The sequence below is a fragment of the Rhinopithecus roxellana genome, chromosome 19 (assembly GCF_007565055.1).
Source record: "Rhinopithecus roxellana isolate Shanxi Qingling chromosome 19, ASM756505v1, whole genome shotgun sequence".
In the NCBI taxonomy this organism is placed as follows: Eukaryota; Metazoa; Chordata; class Mammalia; order Primates; family Cercopithecidae; genus Rhinopithecus; species Rhinopithecus roxellana.
In genome coordinates, this window is record NC_044567.1 from 21,119,698 (window position 1) to 21,145,024 (window position 25,327).

At 43.0% G+C, this 25,327-nt stretch overlaps 1 protein-coding gene and 1 pseudogene across 2 annotated transcripts in view; both read right to left on the reverse strand.

Moving 5' to 3' along the window:
• Nucleotides 1–25,327, reverse strand: part of TADA2A (transcriptional adaptor 2A) — a 73,530-nt gene that overhangs the window by 8,329 nt on the left and 39,874 nt on the right. For both annotated transcript variants that reach the window (XM_030924033.1, XM_010376867.1), the window contains 4 exons: nt 13,123–13,186; nt 9,592–9,635; nt 4,396–4,506; nt 2,158–2,229 (listed from right to left, as the gene is read on the reverse strand). In XM_030924033.1, coding sequence (XP_030779893.1) covers nt 2,158–2,229; nt 4,396–4,506; nt 9,592–9,635; nt 13,123–13,186 — 291 coding nt within the window. The remainder of the gene's footprint in view (nt 1–2,157; nt 2,230–4,395; nt 4,507–9,591; nt 9,636–13,122; nt 13,187–25,327) is intronic.
• LOC115894802 lies at nt 16,899–19,817 on the reverse strand (annotated as a pseudogene).

Consider the following 25,327-nt stretch of genomic DNA (forward strand, 5'->3'; position numbering starts at 1 on the left):
GGCGCCTGTAGTCCCAGCTACTCGGGAGGCTGAGGCAGGAGAATGGCATAAACCTGGGAGGCGGAGCTTGCAGTGAGCTGAGAACCGGCCACTGCACTCCAGCCTGGGCGGCAGAGCAAGACTCCGTCTCAGGAAAAAAAAAAAAAAAAAAAAAAAAAGAAGTCAACTATTGCCGGGCGCGGTGGCTCAAACCTGTAATCCCAGCACTTTGGGAGGCTGAGGCAGGCGGATCACCTGAGGTCAGGAGTTCGAGATCAGCCTGACCAACATGGAGAAACCCCGTCTCTACTAAAAATACAAAAAAAAAAAAAAATTAGCTGGGCATAGTGGCGCGTGACTGTAGTCCCAGCTACTCAGGAGGCTGAGGCAGGAGAATCGTTTGAACCTAGGAGGCGGAGGTCATGGTGAACCAAGATGGCACCACTGAACTCCAGCCTGCGCAACAGAGCCAGACTCCGTCTCGAAAAAAAAAAAGAAGCCAACTATTTCTTATGGGTAGTAGGTGATAGCTGTCAATAATCACAAAGAGTTCAAATAGGAAGAAGGAGGGAATGCTAAAGATCATTCCAACAATGACAGCAAAACAATAGAAACTGCCATTTATTGAGGATTTATTGTGTGCCAGATACCGTGCTATGCTTATATGCAGTATCTCTAAATCTTTACACTAACTCTAAGAACCTTAGAAAATTAAAACTTGAATAGAGGCCAGGCACAGTTGCTCACACCTGTAATCCCAGCACTCTGAGAGGCCAAGGCGGGAGGACTGCTTGAGGCCAGGAGTTTGAGATCAGCCTGGGCAACATAGCAAGACCCAGTCTCTAGGGAAAAAAAAGAAAAAAAGGAAAGAAAAAGAAATGTAGATAGAATCACATTGCAGAGCTGGTAAACTGGAGAGCCAAAATTTATACTCAAGCTTTTTAAGTCTAGACCCAAGCTCTTAACTACTATAATACACTGTCTCTTACAACCTGGTTCTAGTACTAAGTAGTTCTGTAATCTCTTTATACCTTAATTTCTTCACTAAATGGAAGTAACGGTACTTTGTAAGTTTGTCACGAGAATTCAGTGACTTGATCCAAGTGAAATGTTAGCATAGAGACTGGTACATGGTAAACATCTGATAGATGTTAGCTGCTAATAATACAATTATTGTCACTACCCCAAGTAACTGGGATGCAAGCACCTAGAGCCAGTTGAAGCTTCATTATTTTATAAAAATGCTAAGGCCATGTATCATTAAATTTGAAAAGGGCGACATCCCTTTTTTTTTTTTTTTTTTTGAAACAGACTCTCCCTCTGCCGCCCAGGCTGGAGTACAGTGGCACAATCTCAGCTCACTACAACCTCTGCTTCTCAGGTTCAAGCGATTCTTGTGCCTCAGCCTTCCGAGTAGTTGGGATTAAAGGTGTGTACCACAATGCCTAATTTTTGTATTTTTAGTAGAGATGGGCTTTCATCATGTTGGTCAGGCTGGTTTCGAACTCCTGGACTCAAGTGACCCACCTGCCTTGGCCTCCCAAAGTGCTGGGATTACAGGCATGAGTCACTGCACTCGGCCCAAGATTCTTTTTTATTTTTATTTTTTTTATTTTTTTAATTTTTTTTTGAGACAGAGTCTCGGTCTGTCGCCCAGGCTGGAGTGCAGTGGCCGGATCTCGACTCACTGCAAGCTCCGCCTCCTGGGTTCACGCCATTCTCCTGTCTCAGCCTCCCAGGTAGCTGGGACTACAGGCGCCCACTGCCAGGCTAATTTTTTGCATTTTTAGTAGAGACAGGGTTTCACCATGTTAGCCAGGATGGTCTCGATCTCCTGACGTCGTGATCCACCCGTCTTAGCCTCCCAAAGTGCTGGGATTACAGGCGTGAGCCACCGCGCCCGGCCTAGATTCTCTTTTTTAAAAGAGCCTTGGCAGAATCCTAAATCTAAAGCAGCACCTCTCTTTCCTTTGTCTCACAACTTTTATTTTACCAAAGATCATCTATATAAAGGTATTTATAGGGATTAAGTAGCCAAAACTTTACTGGAAAGATTTAAAGCATTCTGGTAAAGAATAGCTTGTGTTTTAAAAAAAATTCACAACAACTCAGAGACTTCCTCTGTGTGTTTGGAAGACACTTGCCCTCAGGTACGGTATGTAGCTGAAGCATACTTACTACAAAAATTGGTAATGCCTGCTGTCCTGTATTCTTGGAGCCTCTTGATTTCCCTTCGGAGTTCAAATTCCACTGTTTTCCCCAAAAGGAATGAAGGAAAAAATTACAAAAATAAAAGCAACATCAGTGAGCACTTTTGCTATTGAGCATTTTCATTAATTCTGCCTTATAAGACTAGGTAAGTTCATTTGAAGAATCCTACTTGTTGGTAACTTCTCATTAGAAATTTTACCCAAGAGCTGAGGAAAACCTACTCCAGCTGTCTTCCAGCTGCTGTCTCCAGAGGCAGCAGCTGGAACTGTCTTCTAGAAAACTTAGTGAAATGGTTGAATTCATTTGTCTACAAAAGTAACACTTTTTTTTTTTTTTTTTTTTTTGAGACAGAGTCTCGCTCTGTCATCCAGGCTGCAGTGTAATGGCACGATTCATCCAGGCTGGAGTGTAATGGCACGATCTCGGCTCACTGCAACCTCCACCTCCCAGGTTCAAGCGATTCTCCCTGCCTCAGCATCCTGCGTAGCTGAGATTACAGACATCCGCCACCACACCCGGCTAATTGTTGTATTTTTAGTAGAGATGGGGTTTTGCCATATTGGCCAGGCTGGTCTCAAACTCCTGACCTCAGGTGATCCACCCACCTCGGCCTCCCAAAGTGCTGACATTACAGGAATGAGCCACCGCACCCGGCCAAATATAATTTTTTTAAACAAGCAAGTTTCCCTGCTCTAACTATCTTCTGTTAAAAGTTCCACCCACATTACCAAGTTCTTTTATGAAACCTATTACTTGACGTGGCCCTGATGCAAGGGAAGGACAAAAGCTCTGTGCACAAGCCCCTGTAAGTTTCTTTACAGCTTTATTCCTATGGGAACAAAAGTGCATTGTGTTTTCCATAAACCAAAGGTTTCTGCCTCCTCTGAGCATACAGATCAGGTTGTACTGTTTGGGTTATTATGTGATAAATCATTCTAACTTGGTTGCTTTCTTGAAACAGAGAATGAAGGAAGAGCCTGGACAATCCATGGGGTGTAGTTCTTTGGAGTGACATATAAACCAGGGGTGTGTCCCAAACTGGGACAGGAAGTAAAGGATCAGTCACCTGGTACAAACCACACAAAGAATGCCAACAAAACAAGGTGTTTAGTGAGGACAACCAACCTGGCTCAGATAAATGTCTGCAATGCTACGTAAGAAATATTTTCATGATGAGAAAAAGGGCCTTAGTAGAATACCCCCCCAGAACTAAACTTAAGAGGCCACATACACAAATGTCATGATGAAAGGTACAGAATAAGCCAGAGTCCATATTATTTTAACAATCTAGGCCTTACTGCCATACTAACATTTTGTTTTTTGTTTTGAAACAGGGTCGCGCTCTGTCGCTCAGGCTGGAGTGCAGTGGCATGATTTCGGCTCACGACAACCTTCGCTACCCAGGTTCAAGCAATCCTCCCACCTCAGCCTCCAAAGTAGCTGAGACTACAGGTGTGCACTACCATGCCTGGCTAACTTTTGTATTTTTGTAGAGATGGAGTTTTAGTATGTTGCCCAGATTGGTCTCGAACTCCTGGACTCAAGTGATCCTCTTGCCTTGGCCTCCCAAAGTGCTGTGATTACGGGTGTGAGCCGCCACGCCCGGCCTCATAACAACTTTTAATTTTTTATAGTGAAAAATCAAATGGTAACTAGGTAAAGCTCTCACAGAAATACCACAGGAAGGCAAGAGAACGACGGAAGTACTATCTCCACAAGCTATCCGTCTCTGTCCTCATTTTTAAAACTACTTTTAATATTAAAATATTTATGAACAAAATAAAATGATGTTTGGGATTTGCTTCAGAATAATCCAGTCGAGGGCAAGAGGGGAGAGTGGGTGGTAAAGATGAAACCAGACTGGTCATGTGTTGAAAACTGCTGAAGCTGGATGATGAATACACGGGAGTTCATCATATTATTATCTCTATTTCTATATATATTTGAAAATTCCCATGATAAAAAGTAGGGAGAAAAACTACTAAATTATTATTTATCTGGGGCAATGGGGGAAGCCATTAGGGCTTTTTAACCTCTCTTCTGCTACCCCCATAGTCCCAAATTTGTCCCATGGAAATAAAGGGGAACAAAGAGAGAAATATCCATTTATTTATTTATAGAACTCCGAATAAAACACATCATTATCTCTCCTATTTATATAAACATACACACACAAATACTGCTTAAGGCTCAAAAACCACCTACATGCATGGCTTTCAATGAATTTGTCATGTTCCACTGGCCCCACAATTCTTGCAAATCGCCTCATTGTTTCATAAAGGTCCTGGACCTCCTTGGGATACCGCCGTTCCATTACTACAGAGAAAATAAAACATAAATGTGTCATAGGAAATGTAAGGATCCCTAAGTTTTCAGCATTTTTTTTTTAATCATTAGTAAAATAGAAGAACATTATTCATAACCTTACATGACTAACTTATCCATGACAGGAAGCAAACAGGAAAGCCAAGAATGCAAAACACTAATCATAATGACAGCACCATAGCAACTATCCCACAGGGATGTTGTTATCACTGGAGATCGTCTCCACCACTGAGCATTACTAATCTCCCACATCTACTGTTTTTTGTTTTTGTTTTTTTTTTGAGATGGAGTCTCACTCTGTCTCCCAGGCTGGAGTGCAGTGGTGTGATCTCAGCGCACTGCAACCTCGGTCTCCTGGGTTCAAGCAATTCTCCTACCTAAACCTCCCAAAGTAGCTGGGATTACAGACACCTGCCACCATGCCCAGGTAATTTTTGAATTTTTAGTAGAGATGGGGTTTCACCACGTTGGCCAGGCTGGTCTTGAACTCTTGACCTCAAGTGATCCGCCCACCTCGGCCTCCCAAAGCGCTGGGATTACATGCGTGAGCCACCGCGCCCAGCCACCTGTCTTTTATTTTTTTTGACATGGAGTCTTGCTCTGTGGCCCAGGCTGGAGTACAATGGTGCGATCTCAGCTCACTGCAACCTCCGCCTCCCAGGTTCAAGCAATTTTCCTGTCTCAGCCTCCCAAGTAGCTGGGATTACAGGCACACTGCCATGCTCGGCTAATTTTTTGTATTTTAGTAGAGATGGGGTTTCACCATCTTGGCCAGGCTGGTTTTGAACTCCTGAACGCAGGCAATCTTGGCCTGCCTTGGCCTCCCAAAGTGCTAGGATTATAGGCATAAGCCACCATGCCTAGCCACCTCACTATCTTTTAAACTTCACAGGGGCAGGAACTGCTGGCAGTAATGGACAAGACAATTAAAGGCAGATCTTACATTCTTAGGAAGAATTATGGCCAAAATTTATGGTATTAACTCCCACAGGAAAACAAGGAAGCTACAGACAAAATAATCCATCCAGAAGATTTCCCATTAGCTGAGAAAAGGTGTGATTTCTTGCATGTACCACCTACACATCCTCAAGCAAGATTTTTTCATCCTTCATATGGGTCATTTTGCCTTTCTCTAAACTAAATTAACTACTACAACTTAATTTACTGCTAATGAAGTTATATTTGACAACTGTCATGCAAATATCATGCAGAGACACCAGAGCAGTGACTCTGGGGATCACTACTGACCAAACATCTAATCTAAAGACGTATCTGCAAAGAAGAGGGGAGAGTAAAACTGACTAACAATAACTGGTAGATTGGAGCAGTCAGGAACTCTCAAACTGCTACTTGGGTCATTTCAATCAGTAATTAGGTTAGTTCTATCTACTCTTGGACAAAAGATACAGCCTTTCATTTATGACAGCTATTATTTTTTCATAGCTTGCTTTTTTGTTTTTTATTTTTTTGGACAGAGTCTCGCTGTGTCACCCAGGCTGGAGTGCAGTGGCACGATGGCAGCTCACTGCAACCTCCGCCTCCCGGGTTCAAGCGATTCTCCTGCCTCAGCCTCCCAAGTAGCTGGGACTACAGGCACACATCACCACGCCTGGCTGATTTTTTTATTTTTTAGTGGAGACAGGGCTTTATCATGTTGACCAGGATGGTCTCAATCTCCTGACATCGTGATCCGCCTGCCTCAGCCTCTCAAAGGACTGGGATTACAGGCGTGAGCCACTGCACCCGGCCTTTTTATTTTTTATTTTTGAGATAGGGTCTCGCTCTGTTTCCCAGGCTGGAGTGCAGTGGCACAATCACAGTTCACTGTAGCCTCAACATCCCAGGCTCAAGAGATTCTCTTACCCTAGCCTCCCAAATACCTGGGACTACAGGCACATGCCCCCATGCTTGGCTTTTTTATACAGAGATGGGGATCTCCTTATGTTGCCCAGGCTGGTCTTTAACTCCTAGGGTCAATCATTCCTCCTGCCTCGGCCTCCCAAAGTGCTGGGAGCCACCAAGCCCAGCCTATGACCGCTATTTAAACTAAGTCCTCTTTTTAGGTGAATCTCTTCTCTTGCAGGAGACATTCTTACCCAAAAATCCTAGAAGCTGATTTAAGGAGCAGCCATAGCTCATTAAAAAAAAAAAACCAACAACAACAAAAAACAAAGCAGAAGAATATGGAGTAAAAATTTTAAATTTGAAGAAAAAAAACCCTGCCTACCATATTAAGGTCAATTGTACATTCAGTATAATGGCAGCTGAAAACCTCTGAAACTACATTGCACACGCTACTTCTACACTCTCAGAAGCAACAGAGCTTCCCCTCAGCCCTCTGTTTGAAAAAATATAGATAACAGAATAATGAAGCCAAACTGACCTCTATCAGTTGAAAACAGAATTTATTTAGGAGTCAATGTCTACAAGGAGTAAAGATCAAAAATTAACTGGACTATTATGGAAAACCCAGGAATTCAGATAGAGAACCTACTACTGTGGCTACTAGAACACGATCAATTAATCTGATCCTGAATTATTTTTGCAGATCCACGGGTCTTGATAAGGATGGGGTTCACTAGGGAATCTCATACACTGCTAGAAGAAACAGAAATCAATACAACCATCTTTTGGAAAGCAACTTGGCAGCAGGCATCAATAATTTTTAGTGGTCATAATTTCAGATGTATTAATCCCACTTCTAAAAATCTACCTTTAAAAAAATCCTAAATAATGACAAAGCTTTATTCACAAGTTCATCATAGCATTATTTATGTAATGATTAAAAGAACTCAAAACAAGCTAAATACCTAAAGAGAGAAGTTAAGCATATAATTATATCTCTTACATGTATATATACAACATAACTATTAAAAGTACATATTATGTAATCTATAAAAACTGATATCCTCAAAACACTACAGTAACTTCAAAAATATGTAACATAAAGTGAAAAAGGAAATAAGGCCGGCATGGTGGCTCACACCCATAATCCCAGCACTCTAGGAGGCCGAGGTGGGCAGACTGCTTGAGTCCAAGGAGCTCAAGACCAGCCTGGACAACATGGCGAAACCCCGTCTCTACTAAAAATACAAAAAATTAGCTGGGCGTGGTGGCACATGCCTATAATCCCAGCTACTTGGGAGGCTGAGGTGGGAGAATCCACCTGAGCCTGGGAGGTGGGGACTGCAGTGAGCTGAGCCACGCACTCCAGCCTGGGCAACTGGAGTGAGACCCTGTCTCAAAAAATAAATAAATAATGAAGGACCTAAAATGTAACATACTTATGATCATGGCTATATTTTAAAAAAAATAATATAGATTTTCTGTTGCCCAGGCTGGAGTGCAGTGACATGATTATAGCTCACTGCAGCCTTGAACTCCCGGGCTCAAGTGATCCAATGCCTCAGCCTCCCAAGTAGCTGGGATTATAGGCGCAAGCCACCATGCCTGGCTAGATATTCCTTTAGACTAAAAAGACACTTAACCTTGTTGACTGAACCCTATATTGCTATGGATTATTAAAGAAATACCCCTACAAGAATCTATCAACTAGGATATGTTTTCCAATAACCATTAGGTTATTGTACAAACCTAACCATTAGGTTATTCTTTACAAAAAAAGACTATTATGACACACAACTATTACAAATATTTTAATACAAACATTGTGATTATTATTATGATATCATCCTTCTTATTTGTGGAAGACTCTATGTTGTGGAAGAAGAAAAAGTACAGGGACCTTTTCTGCTCTGCTTAGGTATCTCTGATATTTAAAATAGCAAAGACCAGACATGATAGCTCGAGCCTGTAATAAGGAGGCTGAGGTGGGAGTATCACTTGCACCTAGGACTTCAAGGCTGCAGCAAGATACCATCATGCCACTGCACTCCATCCTGGGCAATAGTGCAAGACCTTGTCTCTTAAAAAAACAAAAAACCACAGTAAGGTCAAAGGTGGCATTTATTTTAAAAATCACTGTATGTATTTTTATCACCATCATATAATATTAAATATCATTTATTTTGTCTGCCTACAACCATCCAAAATAAAGATCACTTTGTTATTTATCTAAAATATTTTTACAACCTTAAGGTTATGTTATGCTTAACACATAGTTGCAAAACATGACCCTATCCAGAAAATGATTCAGTAATATTCACACTGTAATTACTATACAAATTTTTAAAAAAGAATTTTAATACGTTTTGTTGACTACAAATACATTTATCTGTTTATTTATTTATTTATTTTTGAGACCAAGTCTCACTCTGTCGCCCAGGCTTGAGTGCAGTGGCATGATCTCGGCTCACCGCAACCTTCACCTCCTGGGTTCAAGTGATTCTCCTGCCTCAGCCTCCCGAGTAGCTGGGATTACAGGTGTGTGCCACCACGCCTGGCTAATTTTTTTTTGTATTTTTAGTAGAGATAGGGTTTCACCTTGTTAGCCAGGATAGTCTTGATCTCCTAACCTCGTGATCCGCCCACCTCAGCCTCCCAAAGTGCTGGGATTACAGGCAAGAGCCATTGCGCATGGTCCCAAATTAATACTTTTAAACTCTCACTAGGGATCAGAATTTCCCAAAGACTTTAAAAACGCAGATGCTGTCCGGGCATGGTGGCTCACACCTGTAATCCCAGGACTTTGGGAGGCCGAGGTAGGTGGATCACGACGTCAGGAGATCGAGACTATCCTGGCTAACACGGTGAAACGCTGTCTCTACTAAAAATACAAAAAAATTAGCCAGGCGTAGTGACAGGCGCCTATAGTCCCAGCTATTCGGGAGGCTGAGGCAGAAGAATGGCGTGAACCCAGGAGGCAGAGGTTGCAGTGAGCCGAGATCGCGCCACTGCACTCCAGCCTGGGTGACAAAGTGAGACTCCATCTCAAAAAAAAAAAAAAAAAAAACGCAGATGCTGTGCCTCCAACCCCAGAGATTCTTTCTTAATTAATCTGGAGTGATAGCCAGGCTAATATGCAACTTGGATTAAGAACTACAATACATGATTTATTTAAAATTATTCATAATATTGGAAAAAAATTGTAAAATAAAGAAAACTGCTAATACTTACATTGAAACTTTCTAAGGTTGATTAATCCATGGTCTCTTATAATTCTAGAATGAAAAGCCACAATAATTTGTGCATTAGAATTATTTTCACATTTACTAATGCTTTCCATATATAGCTGTCATCAGACCTCTTAAACATGCTGAGGTGGAATACAGAGGTCCAAAGAAGTCACTTTCACAAACTTCTGCAGGTCATTGAATCACTAACACAATTTTAGACTCTCAGGCATCGCAGGTTTTTCCTCTTCTTGTGTATAGTAGACTCTCCATGACTATTTGCTGAACGAATGAATGAATCAATAACCACTCACAAATGCTGAAAAACATGTGTCTGTCACTTAAGATGAAACCGAAAGGAATCTCTGTTCATGTCATAAAATTAATCTATTCAGCTTGTGGGAATAATTGAGAACAGCCATTTTAGAGAAATCTGCTAACTGTAAAAGGGCATCATGATCACATATTCAACATTTACAACTGTGCATTCACACAACACTTTGACGGTACTAGAAATAAATATTGGGCATGTTTAATGAAAGGGCATCATAAAACAGAAGATTTGATAGCAACATCAACAACCGAGATCTACAATACTCTCTAGCTCGAATTGTGTTTTAAGCAAAAGAGAATTTAAACCAGGCAAAGTTATGTGTCTTGAATCTGATTTATACCAGAGGTATTCGTAACTAGCAATGAAGTTTCTCATAGGAGCAACTGGGTATGCTTCTTCAGCATTTCATGGAAGTTAACTCCAGACATGCAGAGAGTAAGTTTTACTTTAGATCAGGGGTCCCCAATCCCTGGGCCATGGGCCAGTTAGGAACCAGGCTGCACAGCAGGTGAGCAGCTTTACCACCTGAGCTCTGCCTCCTGTCAGATGAGCAGCAGCATTAGATTCTCACAGGAGCACAATCCCTATTGTGAACTGCTCATGTGAAGGATCTAGGTTGTGTGCTCCTTATGAGAATCTAACCAATGCCTGATGACCTGAGGTGGAACAGTTTCATCCCAAAACCATTCCAACCCCCAGCCATCCATGGAAAAACTGTATTCCATGAAACCGCTCCCTGATGCCAAAAAGGTTGAGGACTGCTGCTTTAGATCACGTCTTAGTTCCTCCAGAGTGAATCGCAAGTCCCTCTTTCTTTTCTTTTACTTTTTCTTTTAGAGATGGGGTCTTCCTCTGTTGCCCAGACTGGCCTTGAACTCCTAGGCTCAAGTTATCCTCTCACCTTAGCCTCCCAAGTAGCTAGGACTAGAGGTTCATGCTACCATACCTCGCTTCTCTCCTTTTCACTGCTGAGATACTACTGTCTCTACAGTTAGTAACACCACAGTTAAATACATGCCTACACATATATACACACACCAGCACACTTATACCCTCTGCATACTCTTCTCTAAAACCAACAGGGGTCTGAGATCCATAATTTCTAAGTCTGAATGTATAATTTTTCATATGTTGCAAAGACAGGAATAACCAGTATGCTTGAAACTTGCTCGGAATTCCTTTGAAATCCTTTTAGATGAACGACTTCTCATAAAATAAAAAACAGTTAGAAAGAGACCATTAACAAAGCACAACAGGGCTGGGCGCAGTGGCTCATGCCTATAATCCCAGCACTTTGGGAGGCTAAGGTGGGCGGATCACCTGAGGCCAGGAGTTTTGAAACCATCCTGGCCAACATGGCGAAACCGTGCCTCTACTAAAAACAAAAAAATTAGCCGGGCATGATGGCACGTGCCTGTAGTCCCAGCTACTTGGGAAGCTGAGGCATGATAATTGCTTGAACTCAGTAGGTGGACGCTGCAGTAAGCCAAGATCACATCATTGCACTCCAGCCTGGGTGACGGAGCAAGACTGTCTCAAAAATAATAATAATAAAATAAAAAATAAAAATCAAATATAAAAGCCTAACAGGCCGAGTGCAGTGGCTCACACCTGTAATTCCAGCACTCTGAGAGGCCAAGGTGGTAGGATGCCTTGAGCCTAGGAGTTCGGGACCAGCCCAGGCAACATTGTGAGACCCCATTTCAAAAAAAGTTTTTTTTTTTTGAGACAGAGTCTCACTCTGTCGCCCAGGCTGGAGTGCAGTGATGTAATCTTGGCTCACTGCAACCTCCGCCTCCCAGGTTCAAGCAATTCTCCTGCCTCAGCCTCCCAAGTAGCTGGGACCACAGGTGTGCGCCACCACCCCCAGCTAAGTTTTGTATTTGTAGTAGAGACGGGGTTTTACCATGTTGGCCAGGCTGGTCTTGAACTCCTGACCTCAGGTGATCCACCTACCTCGGCCTCCCAAAGTGCTGGGATTACAGGTGTGAGCCACCACACCCGGACTAAAAAAAGAAAAAGGTTCTAAAATTAGCCAAGTGTGGTGGTGCGCACCTGTAGTCCTAACTACTTGGGAGGCTAAGGTGGGAGGATTGTTTGAGCCCAGAAGTTGGAGACTGCAGTGAGCCATGATAGTGCCACTGCACTCCAGCCTGGGTGACAGAGTTAAGTGTGAGACTCTGTCTCTTATTTAACCAAAAAAAAAAAGGAACACAGTGGTTCATGCCTGTAATCCCAGCACTTTGGGAGGCAGAGGGGGATGGATCACTTAAGGTGGGGAGTTTGAGACCAGCCTGGCCAACATGGCAAAACCCCATCTCTATTAAAAATGCAAAAATTAGCCAGGCGTGGTGGTGCACACCTATAGTCCCAGCCACTCGGGAGGCTGAGGCAGGAGAATTACATGAACCCAGGAGGCAGAGCTTGCAGTGAGCTGAGATCACGCCACTACACTCCAGCCTGGGTGACAGAACAAGACTCCATCTCAAAAAAAAAAAAAGAAAAAGCAAAGAATGATTCACAAATATTAAAAAAAAAAAGTGTAACAATAATGTCTTCATGCCTTTATTTTATCTTGTTCTTTTACTTCAAAAAGCTTAAAACAGTGTACCCATATTATTAATTGTTCATCATAACATCAATAAAGGGTAAGGACAGAGGATATAAAAATAACACAGGAATTATTATCCTCATTTGAGAGATGGAAAAATTGAGGACTAAGGAAGGTAAGAGTCTTCTCCAAGGTCAAAAGATGAGCCACAAGTGGAGCATTCTCTCATGGACTATATGTGGTCAATCACTCAAAGCTGAGGCCAGGCACAGTGGCTCATGCCTGCAATCCTAACACTTTGGGAGCCGAGGAGGGAGGATCACTTAAGTCCAGGAGTTTGAGACCAGCCTGGCCAACATAGCGAAACCCCGTATCTACAAAAAACACAAAAAAATTAGCCAGGCATGGTGGTGCACTGCTGTAGTCCCACATGCTCAGGAGGCTGAGGTGGGAGAATCGATTGAGCTTGGGAGGTTGAGGCTGCAGTGAGCCATGATTGTGCTGCTGCTCTCCAGCCTGGGCAACAGAGTGAGACCTTGTCTCTTTCTCTCACTCACACACACACACACACACACACACACACACACACACACACACACAAAACAATAATCCAAAGCTGAAAGGAGTCCAGGATGGTTTATTATACTTACTTTTTTCGTCTTTGTCTCTCCTTTAACCTGGAATGATAGATATCTACCACAGCCATCTTCAGAGCTACAAATAAATTCATACATATACTATATATACACATCACATATATATAATATAAATAAATAAAACCAAGACAAAAATAAACCTTTTACCCAAACTTTGAACTTCATATTGCTAATTACTCCCCACTCACTAGTCTAGAAAACATAAAAATATTCCAGCATAATGAATTTCTCTATCAGTAAATAAGGTTATTTTTCCCCTATTTATATATCTTATGGCATTACTCAGATTATGATTTGTGCTTTCTGCAGTCATAAAAATGAGTAAGATCAGGTCCTCTGCCAGGACGTGAACAGAGGTGGAGGCCATTATCCTTAGCAAACTAACACAGGAACAGAAAACCAAATACCACATGTTCTTACTTTTAAGTGGGAACTAAATGATGAGAACACATGGACACGTAGAGGGGAATAACACACACTGGGGCCTATCAGAGGGTGGAGGGTGGGAGGAGGGAGAGGATCAGGAAAAACAACTAATGGGTACTAGGCTTAATACTTGGATGATGCAATAATCTGTATAACAAACCCTGTGACACAAGTTTACCTACGTAATATACCTGCATATGTACCCCTGAATTTAAAATAAAAGTTAAAAAAAATTCTGCTTTCTATTAAATACCTTTTTTGGACATTGTTATGTATCTATTACTATACACAGTGAATATCTGATCTTCAGTAATACATGGGCTAGAAATTGCATCAATTAGAGTACTCATAAGAATGAATATTGGGCTGGGCGTGGCGGTTCACACCTGTAATCCCAGCACTTTGGGAGGCTGAGACAGGCGGATCACCTGAGGTCAGGATTTTAAGACCAGCCTCGCCAACATGGTAAAACCCCGTATCTACAAAAATACAAAAATTAGCCAGGCATGATGGCAGGTACCTGTAATCCCAGCTACTTGTCAGGCTGAGGTGGGAGAATCAATCACTTAAAGCCAGGAGGTGAGGTTGCAGTAAGCTGAGATCATGCCACTGTACTCCAGCCTGGGGCAACACAGTGAGACTCCGTCTCAAAAAAAGAGAATGTTGGTCGGGCGCAGTGGCTCACACCTATAATCCATCCACCGAGGTGGGTGGATCACTTGGGGTCAGGAGTTCGAGATCAGCCCGGCCAATATGGTGAAAGCCTGTCTTTACTAAAGATACAAATATTGGCTAGACATGGTGGCAAGTGCCTGTAGTCCCGGCTACTCGAAAGGCTGAGGCAGGAGAATCACTTGAACCCGGGAAGCAGAGGTTGCAGTGAGCTGAGATGGCGCCACTACATTCCAGCCTGGGTGTTACAGCGAGGCTCCATCTCAAAAAAAAAAAAAAAAAAAGAGTATCGATCATGGTCTTAACTGCACAGGAGTAAGAGAATGTCAAGGCAAGACTAATGTGAATAAAGGTACAGTGTAGACATGTGGGAGTTTTCAGTTGGGAAGCAGCAACTGTTTAGAGTGTAGAGTTTCGCATTCTGTAGTGAAAAGTTCCATCAAGTACCCTAAGCAGTATAAAAGCCCTGCTTGGTTTCCCGGGACCCAATCCTTTCCTGGCTTTAGTCTTATGTTAAAGACACAGAGAATAAGGAGGAAAGAGGCTGTAAATAGTAAAAGTGTTAATGAGTACAATAGTTCTGGTTCTTTCTTTCCCTAGCCACTCTTTCCATCTTCAGAGCTCCGAAGGTTCTGTTCTAATTTCTTTTTACCCCTCACCTTAGTCCTATAAACTCCTCTACTTCTATGTGTCCAAGTACCATCAAAATGTATAATTTCAAACTCAATATCCATTTTAAGCTCCAGTTCCTACTGGTATCATTACTCACATGGCCTTCAGTTGCAAACTTATATTCTACCCCTTTCCTATCCTATAAAACTCCTATATTGGATAACTGCATCACAGTAAAGACAGCTGTCCAAGACAGAACTCAATCTGGATTCTTCCTCCTTCCCCTCCATAGTCAATGAGTCTTAGCCACACTGCACTTAACACTTACATCTCTCAGATTCATCCCTTCATCCCTAACCCTATTCCCTAGCTCAGGCATCTTGTCTCTCCTGTCATCTTCATGCTATCTTGTAGGAGAGGCATCATTACTTATTGACTCCATTCTTGCGTTACTCTAACTCATCCCTTCCAAACGGTACTTGAGAAATATTTTAAAGCACAATGTAATGGTGTAATTCCCTAGCTTATAATTCCTCAGTGGCTTCCCATCCACATACAGTTCAAACTCTTGCATGTTACACAAGATTATTTACTGTCTTGATTATGCCTACCTTTCCACTCATTTTTTTTTTTGAGACAGAGTCTCACTCTGTTGCCCAGGCTGGAGTGCAGGGGTGCTCGGCTCACTGCAACCTCTGCCTCCTGGGTTCAAGGGATTCTCCTGCCTCAGCCTCCCGAGTAGCTGGGATTACAGGTGTGCACCACCGCGCCTGGCTAATTTTTGTATTTTTAGTAGACACAAGGTTTCGCCATGTTGGCCAGGCTGGTTTTGAACTCCTGACCTCAAGTAATTTACCCGCTTCAGCCTCCCGAAGTGCTGGAATTAAAAGGGTGAGCTACTGCACCTGGCCCCATTCTTGTTTCCTATCACTTCCAAGTAGGAAAAACACTGAAATTGTCTAAATGTTTTTTAGACAATTTTTCTGTGTTAATGCTATATTCTAAATCTGCCTTAATTGAAAATGAAATGTGTATTTTAAAAAACATCATAAGCGGCTGGGCGCAGCGGCTCATGCCTGTAATCCCAGCACTTTGGGAGGCCGAGGCAGGTGGGTCATGAGGTCAGGAGATCAAGACCATCCTGGCTAACAAGGTAAAACCCCATCTCTACTACAAATACAAAAAATTAGCCAGGCGTGGTGGCGGGCACCTGTAGTCCAGCTACTCAGGAGGCTGAGGCAGGAGAATGGCCTGAACCCAGTAGACGGAGCTTGCAGTGGGCCGAGATCACGCCACTGCACTCCAGCCTGGGCGACAGAGTGAGACTCCGTCTCAGAAACAAACAAACAAACAAAAACTTCAGAAGCAAAAAACTCCCACAGTTTTTCTTTTTTTTTTAATAACCAGAAGACCTCTAGGGTTAAGAAATGAATGCCAGATAGTAACAACGCTAGAAGAAAATATGAGTAACGCAAAACTTAGCACTATGCTACATTAAACCTTTCTTCTCACGGATTCTGAAAGCACCTTGAGATTTAATGATTGCAATAGAATCTGAAATTTTCTTAATAACTTATCAATTAAGCTTTGTGTATGTTGAGAGTTTGGTGTTAATTACTAAATGTATTTGTGGAAGAGGCTCTATAGCACAATATAACCTGCCATGTGTCCTCTGAAAAACTAAAATACGTTATACAAATGTTAGGTAACATAATTTATATTTATTTATTTATTTATTTTTTTGAGACGGAGCCTCGCTCTGCCGCCCAGGCTGGAGTGCAGTGGCCGGATCTCAGCTCACTGCAAGTTCCGCCTCCTGGGTTTAAGCCATTCTCCTGCCTCAGCCTCCCGAGTAGCTGGGACTACAGGCGCCCGCCACGTCGCCCGGCTAGTTTTTTGTATTTTTTTAGTAGAGACGGGGTTTCACCGTGTTAGCCAGGATGGTCTCCATCTCCTGACCTCGTGATCCGCCCGTCTCGGCCTCCCAAAGTGCTGGGATTACAGGCTTGAGCCACCGCGCCCGGCCTAGGTAACATAATTTATATTTTTTTATAGTCCAATCTTTAAGCATCTGATCTGTCAACCTGGTGTTTTGAACCAACTCGGGGAGCTGACACTTTCACAGGCTTCACAATCTTTTGTGTAGCTGCTGCCTTAGCAGCAGCCATTGCGGTCTTTTTAGATGCTAGCTTAGCCTTTTTTGCTTCCTTAGCAGCCCTGCTAGCTTGTTTTCATTGAGCCTTTTTAACTTCATGTTTCTCATTCCTCTTGGCCACTATATTAGCAAGAGATGCACCAGTAATGGCCCTCTGGAATTTGACTGCTCAGCAGGTTCTTTTCTTTTGAATTTCTTCCAAGTGTCCCTTTTTTATGCTTTCTTCTGTAGAGGACCAGTTTATCTGCTGAGGATTCCTTAAAAGGAATGCCCTTGGCCAGGCACAGTGGCTCACACCCGTAATCCCAGCACTTTGGGAGGCCAAGGCAGGTGGATCATGAGGTCAGAAGTTCAAGACTGGCCGGGCGCAGTGGCTCAAGCCTGTAATCCCAGCACTTTGGGAGGCCGAGACGGGCAGATCACGAGGTCAGGAGATCGAGACCATCCTGGCCAACACAATGAAACCCCGTCTCTACTAAAAATACAAAAAACTAGCCGACCGAGGTGGCGGGCGCCTGTAGTCCCAGCTACTTGGGAGGCTGAGGCAGGAGAATGGCGTGCACCCGGGAGGCAGAGCTTGCAGTGAGCTGAGATCTGGCCACTGCACTCCAGCCCGGGCGACAGAGCAAGACTCCGTCTCAAAAAAAAAAAAAAAAGAAGTTCAAGACCAGCCTGGTCAAGATGGTGAAACCCCATCTCTACTAAAAATACAAAAATTAGCCGGGCGCGGTGGCTCAAGCCTGTAATCCCAGCACTTTGGGAGGCCGAGACGGGCGAATCACGAGGTCAGGAGATCGAGACCATCCTGGCTAACACGGTGAAACCCCGTCTCTACTAAAAAATACAAAAAACTAGCCGGGCGAGGTGGCGGGCCCCTGTAGTCCCAGCTACACGGGAGGCTGAGGCAGGAGGATGGCGGGAACCCGGGAGGCGGAGCTTGCAGTGAGCTGAGATCCGGCCACTGCACTCCAGCCTGGGCGACAGAGCGAGACTCCATCTCAAAAAAAAAAAAAAAAAAAAAAAAAAATTAGCCGTGCGTGGTGGCGGGCACCTGTAATCCCAGCTACTCAGGAGGCTCAGGAGGCTGAGGCAGAGAATTGCTTGAACCCAGGAGGTGGAGGTGGCAGTGAGCCGAGATCACGCCACTGCACTCCAGCCTGGGCGACAGAGCGAGACTCCAAAAAAAAGAAAAAAGAAAGAAAAAAAGAAAGAAAGAAAGGAACGCCCTTACATTTCGCACTAAGGAACTGGAAAACCTTGCCATCAGTCCTGGCATAGCGCCTCTTGTGTTTGGGGTAGATCTTGTACCTGCTGAAACTGCACAGATCAACTTTTAGGGCAGAAGCTCCAGGGGTTCAATGCTAGGTAATATAATTTCTAATAACATACCAGCCTTTGTAACAAAGAATTTGGCTACGTATTAGAATCAGTTCTTTCAGCTGGGCGTGGTGGCTCACGCCTGTAATCCCAGCACTTTGGGAGGCTGAGGCAGGTGGATCACCTGAGGTCAGGAGTTCAAGACCAGCCTGGCCAACATGGCGAAACCCTGTCTCTACTAAAAAATACAAAAAATTAGCTGGGTGTGCTAGTGGGTGCCTGTAATCCCAGCTACTCAAGAGGCTGAGGCAGGAGAATCGCTTGAACTCAGGAGACGGAGGTTGCAGTCAGCTGAGATCACACCACTGCACTCCAGCCTGGGCAACAAGAGTAAAACTCTGTCTCAAAAAAAAAGAATCAGTTCTTTCAAGGTAGTAAGCTTCAATCCAAAATAGAGCCTAGAGCCTCTGGAATGCTGATTAACTATGAAGAGTAATACAATTTCATTCCTCATCCAAAGAATGTGAGATCCAAGTTCCAGTTTAGCCCATGGGGGCAATGAGTCAACACATTATTTACATGTTCTACTACAGTAAGTTTTAAACTGTATGTTCAAATAAAATCTTATTTGGAACAGATAAGTCAAATCTGCTCTAGCTGAACCCCTTCTGCCTGTTTTAGCTCCAGCTGCTTTTCTCAGAAGTAGTCCCTGAAGGTGCCTCCATGGAACAACTGGAAGCCACACTTCTGCTGGAAGTAGATGTTAGGGTAGAAAAAAAGTGGGACCAATAAAATAAAAGAACAGAACACAATGGCTTATTAGAATCAACAATTTCTTTTATTACATGAAAGCAAACAAAAATTGAGCAATGTACAATCCTGAGATGCACTGTTAATGACCCTGATAAGGTAACAGAAATAAATTCTGATACCACATACTAACTCATTACTGTGCATCTCACTGCTACCTGCCCTTAAGATACTCTCTTTTTTTTTCTCTCTCTCTCTCTCTCTACATGTTCTCATCTGAAGGATATTCTTAGACTGGAAAGTTCAATACCAAAATCTTACATGCTGGGTTATGAGCAGATGTCCTATATATATGTATGTAACTTCAATCACTGGGAGATGTCCAGGAGTTCTTTATCCAGGCCATTCTCCCTTGGGTCTGAGATAAAAATAACCTAAGTCCTATCTGGATAATCTGAAGAGGTGAGGAAATGCAGTATTTTTAAAAGTTTAAGGGTAAAAAAGAAAAATTAACTACCATGGATTCGTTTTGTTCATTTCTAACAAGTTCAAATATTTAAACAACACTAGTTTATTTTTCCTTATCCTGCTCACAAACTAAAAATAATTCAATACTGTCAGGTCCAAGATTTAAGGCAATAGTTTTCAAACTCTTTTTTTTAGGTAGCAGAACTCTTTCTACAAATGAAATATTTCTTGATTTATATGGTTGTTACATATAAAAGTCCAGCTATCATAGAATGCCTATACCTGTCATTGTTTTATAATACAGTTGCTGTGGAATGATGGGCTTTAGAATGCTATGCTGGTGGAGATGCACTTTACAAGCCTATGGGGTAGAAGTGGTGGGTAGAAACAAGGATAGAAAGTGCCTCTGACATACAGTATAACCAAACACAAGTTTTATAGTGGACTTTATCTCTTAAGAGAAAGGAAGGATTAGGAAGTCAACAGTTCAAGGCAGAAAGGGAAACAAATACAATAATGATAGCTAAAACACACTGAGTACTTACCATATTTCAGGATCTTTTTTTTTTGAGATGGAGTCTCGCTCTGTCTCCCAGGCTGGAGTGCAGTGGCATGATCTCAGCTCACTGCAACCTCCACCTCCCAGATTCAAGGCATTCTCCTGCCTCAATCTCCCAAGTAACTGGGATTACAAGTGCATGCCCCCATACCCAGATAATTTTTGTATTTTTAGTAGAGACGGGGTTTTGCCATGTTGGCCAGGCTGGTCTGCAACTCCTGACTTCAACTGATCCAATGCCTTGGCCTCCCAAAGTGCTGGGAATACAGGTGTGAGCCACCATACCTGGCCATATTTCAGGATCTTTATAAGCCTTATCTCATTTATCTACCCAGTAAGATGAATTTAATAGGAAAGAAAATGTCTTAGAGAGCCAGTAAAACTACCGCTAACTGGCTGGGCACAGTGGCTCAAGCCTGTAATCCCAGCACTTTGGGAGGCCCAGATGGGCGGATAATGAGGTCAGGAGATCGAGACCATCCTGGCTAACACGGTGAAACCCTGTCTCTACTAAAAAATACCAAAAACTAGTTGGGCGTGGTGGCGGGCGCCTGTAGTCCCAGCTACTCAGGAGGCTGAGGCAGGAGAATGGCGTAAACCTGGGAGGTGGAGCTTGCAGTGAGCTGAGATCCAGCCACTGCACTCCAGCCTGGGCGACAGAGCGAGACTCCGTCTCAAAAAAAAAAAAAAAAAAAATTACCTCTAATTTTAACAGAACATTTTTGCGATTTATTTTTTATTTCTGAGACAGTTTCGCTCTTGTCGCCCAGGCTGAAGTGCAACAGTGCAGTCTTAGGTCACTGCAACCTCTGTCTCCCAGGTTCAAGCAATTCTTCTGTCCCCACCTCCCAAGTAGCTGGGATTACAGGAGCCCGCCACCACACTTGGCTAATTTTTCTATTTTTAGTAGAGATGGGGTTTCACCGTGTTGGCCAGGCTGATTTCAAACTCCTGACCTCAGGTGATTTACCTGTTTCGGCCTCCCAAAGTGCTGGCATTACAGGCGTGAGCCACCGCACCAGGCCCATTTCTGTGATTTTTGTAAGACACAACATGCCATGTTGTTTCCTGAGATTTGTGTGGGAGTGATTTAATTTTTAAAAAAGGCCGGGCATGGTGGCTCACACCCGTAATCCCAGCACTTTGAGAAACCGAGGTGGGCAGATGGCTTCAGCTTAGGAGTTTGAGACCAGCCTGGGCAACATAGTGAAACCCTGTCTCTACAAAAATGTACCAAAAAATTAGTCAGACATGGTGGTATGTGCCTGTAGTCCCAGCTACTTGGGAGGTTGAGGTAGGAGAATCGCTCCAGCCTGGGAGGCAGAGGCCGCAGTGAGCTAAGATTGCACCACTGCACTCCAACCTGGGCTACAGAGGGTGTCTCAAAACAAACAAACAAAACAAAACAAAAAAACCCTGTAATCCCAGCACTTTGGGAAGCTGAGGTGGGAGGATCGCTTGAGGCCAGGAATTTTAAGACCAGCTTGGGCAACACATTGAGATTCTGTCTCTACAAAAATTTTTTTTATAAATTAGCCAGGTGTGGTAGCGTGTGCCTGTTGTCCTAGCTACTTGTGAGGCTAAGGACGGAAGATCATTTGAGCCCAGGAATTCAAGGCTACAGTGAGCTAAAGATTGTACCACTGCATTCCAGCCTGGGCAACAGAATGAGACTCTGTTTCTTTAAAAAAAAAAAAAAAAAAAAAAAAAGCCTCTAAATAAATACTGCTGATAATTGGTACTACAGTTTGATCATTTCAGTAGGTTAAACTTGTACAACTGGCTCTGGAGAACAAAAGGAAGAAAAGAAACACATAGGAGCAAATGGGAGGAGAACTGGAATTCTCCCAGAGAAAAATTCATTTTGATGCTATCTCTGAGCATACTCAGATAGCAGCAACTGAATACAAGATCTTAACTGTATGAATAATCTAGGGAGGACCACAGCACAGCAGGCAGAACAGAAATGAGAAGGCACAATCTACAAGAATGAGAATCACTTGTTCAGTCCACTTAAAGCGGCTGGAAGCTGCAGTATAAGCTGGCAAACAGAGAACCAGAGATCATTACAAACCAACCAACCAACCAACCAACCAACCAACCAACCAACCAACCAAAATCACCTGTAATTTGTCCATTGCTACAAAGCCCCTGAAAGCTCAGCTTTGGGGGAAGCACAGTCTCCCTGTGATTACACTGGAGACTGATAAAATTTCCAAACGGCCAACCTTAAAATATTTCAAGAAGTGGGCAGAAGTCAGAGGCAGCTCCTTCCCACTGCAATGTATTTCTAACATTGTTCAAAATAGCTAACAACATGTTTCTGTTTTCTTGACAGAAGGCACTTACTGCTTGCTTGGCAAGAAAACTAACTCAGAGGCCTTAACTGCAGGGAGGCCAATCAAAATCCCTACTGCAACCAAATAAGTAGAAACCTGTGACACAGGTATTCCCCAGAAGCAACACTTTTTAAGTCATTTCCCCCAAGCTTTTGGCCAAGATGCACACAAATAATTTTGTGAAGGGAAGATCATGTGATCTAATAGCTAAAGTCAGCAACTAGGAAGCATTAGGCCAAGCTTATCCAACCCTCAGCTCATGAGTCACATGCAGCCCAGGACGGCTTTGAATGCAGCCCAATACAAATTCGTAAACTTTCTTAAGACATTATGAGTTAGTTTGTTTTTTTCTTCTTAGCTCATCAGCTCTCGTTAATGTATTTTATGTGTGGCCCAGTACAATTCTTCTTCTTTCTTTTTTTTTTTTTGAGACGGAGTCTCACTCTCTCGCCCAGGCTGGAGTGCAGTGGCCGGATCTCAGCTCACTGCAAGCTCCGCCTCCTGGGTTCATGCTATTCTCCTGCCTCAGCCTCCGGAGTAGCTGGGACTACAGGCGCCCACCACCTCGCCCGGCTAGTTTTTTTGTATTTTTTAGTAGAGACGGGGTTTCACCGTGTTAGCCAGGATGGTCTCGATCTGCTGACCTCGTGATCCGCCCGTCTCGGCCTCCCAAAGTGCTGGGATTACAGGCTTGAGCCACCGCGCCCGGCCAATTCTTCTTCTTTCAATGTGGGCCAGGGAAGCCAAAAGATTAGATATCCCTGGATTAGGCAAATTATTTAACTTGTCTGCTTCCCTGAATGTAAAACTGGAAAATATATATCCCTCAGGAATGTTTTGAAGCTATAGAAGGTAACAAATGTGAAATCTCACAAAAATGAAACAGCAACAAACATTCAAAGTTGAGCCTGGGCAATATAGGGAGACCCTGTCTCTACAAAAAAATTTTAAAAATTAGCCAGGTGTGATAGTACACACCTGTAGTCCCAGCTACTCAGGTGGCTGAGGTGAGAGGACAGTTTGAGCCCAGGAGGTTGAGGCTGCAGTGAGTCATGATTGTGTCACTGCATTCTAGCCTGGGCAACAGGGCGTGACCCTGTCTCAAAAAAAAAAAAAAAAAAAAAAATCAAGATTGTAAAGATAGTTAAGTATTGCACAGTATAAAGAACACAGATTTGGGGATGACTCTACCTCTTGCTGGCTATATGATCTCAGGCAAGTTATCTAACCTTTCTATGCTTCAATGTCCTCATCCATAAAATGAGGATAATAATAATATGCAACTCATAAGGTTTTGAGGATTAAATGACTTAATATATAAGAAGGGTTTAGAATGGTAACTAATAGTAAATGTTGTATGTATTAGCAATTATTATTGATAGTATTCATGTCTAAAATATCCTATGTATAAAACAGTGAAATCAGGCCTGGCATGGTGGCTCACACCTGTAATCTCAACACTTTGAGAGGTTGAGGCGGGCGGATCACGAGGTCAGGAGATCGAGACCATCCTGGCTAACACGGTGAAACCACGTCTCTACTAAAATCACAAACAATTAGCCAGGTGTGGTGGCAGGCGCCTGTAGTCCCAGCTACTTGGGAGGCTGAGGCAGGAGAATGGCGTGAACCCAGGAGGCGGAGCTTGGAGGAGCTTGCAGTGAGCCGAGATCGCGCCACTGAACTCCAGCCTGGGCGACAGAGCAGGACTCCGTCTCAAAAAAAAAAAAAAAGTGAAATCACTATAAAGCGAAAGGAACTGCCAGTAGGTGAATATACAGAGATCAAACTGGACCTCTGCTCTACTAATTATTAAAGGATCTAAAGGCTAATAATATGCGCCAAAGAAATACAATTTGAAAACTACAGTGGGAGGTGAAGGGGTCCACAGATGCACGCCTAGGATTGACAACTTGCTGAAATTACCTTTCCAGACAGAGGGAGAAGAAATTGTGAACTGTACTAAGGTGCAACCCTGAGAAGTATTGGAAACACAGACCCAACCCATAGGAGGAGCTCATCATACCTCTTGCTTGCCTGGGTTATGGGGCAACAATGACTTAGAAGACACTACAACCAGGACTTTAGGATGCTGAGACACTCAGAGAAAGAGTACTCCAAAATTTAGGAAGAATTTTTACAAATGAAAGGAGATGAGGAAAGAGATGGCAGCAAGAAGGAACTACACTAAGCATGTGCACTGAGATCTCACAACATACATGAGACAAGAGAGTTCTAAGATGTGAGTCTTCTCTATCTCTCTTTCTGAACCAAACATTTCCACTTATTTCAATAAAATATGAGTAAGTACCAATTAGGGATCACGGAACTTCCTTATTTTTCCTTGGATACTGCTTCACTCACAGTATCCATTTGAAATACATTCTGAAAGCCTTCTGGTATGGTTGCAAGGCAATTATCCCTCCATTGTGTGCAATGAACCATACAAACCAAATTTATTAAACAAATTCCATGATTCAAGACAAAATCTTTGTGTGGGTGAGGAAAAGGTCTTGGTGGCATCAGCCAATATTCTGGATAGGTTCTAAATACAAAACCCAGACAGTCTGCAACCTTCTAGTAGTTCTAAATGAGGAACCATAAAAATAATGTTGTTAATGCTCAGTAATATTAAGAGTATAATGGTATAATGGAATGGTAATAACACGAATCTGAATTATGTACCATGTTTCATTAGAGACATTTACACTCTGACTAATCAGTGTCACCTCTTCTTTAATGGCAGAGGACACAAAGAAACAGGGGGCAAGATTCCAAGGACTTACTCACGATTATACCATGACTCAGAAGCAAGCCAGAGGCTGAATCAGTGTCCTGATTTCCACAAAATCTGTGCCCCCTCTCTATTCCAGGTGTGCTTATAAAGTCTTTTTATTCCTTCCT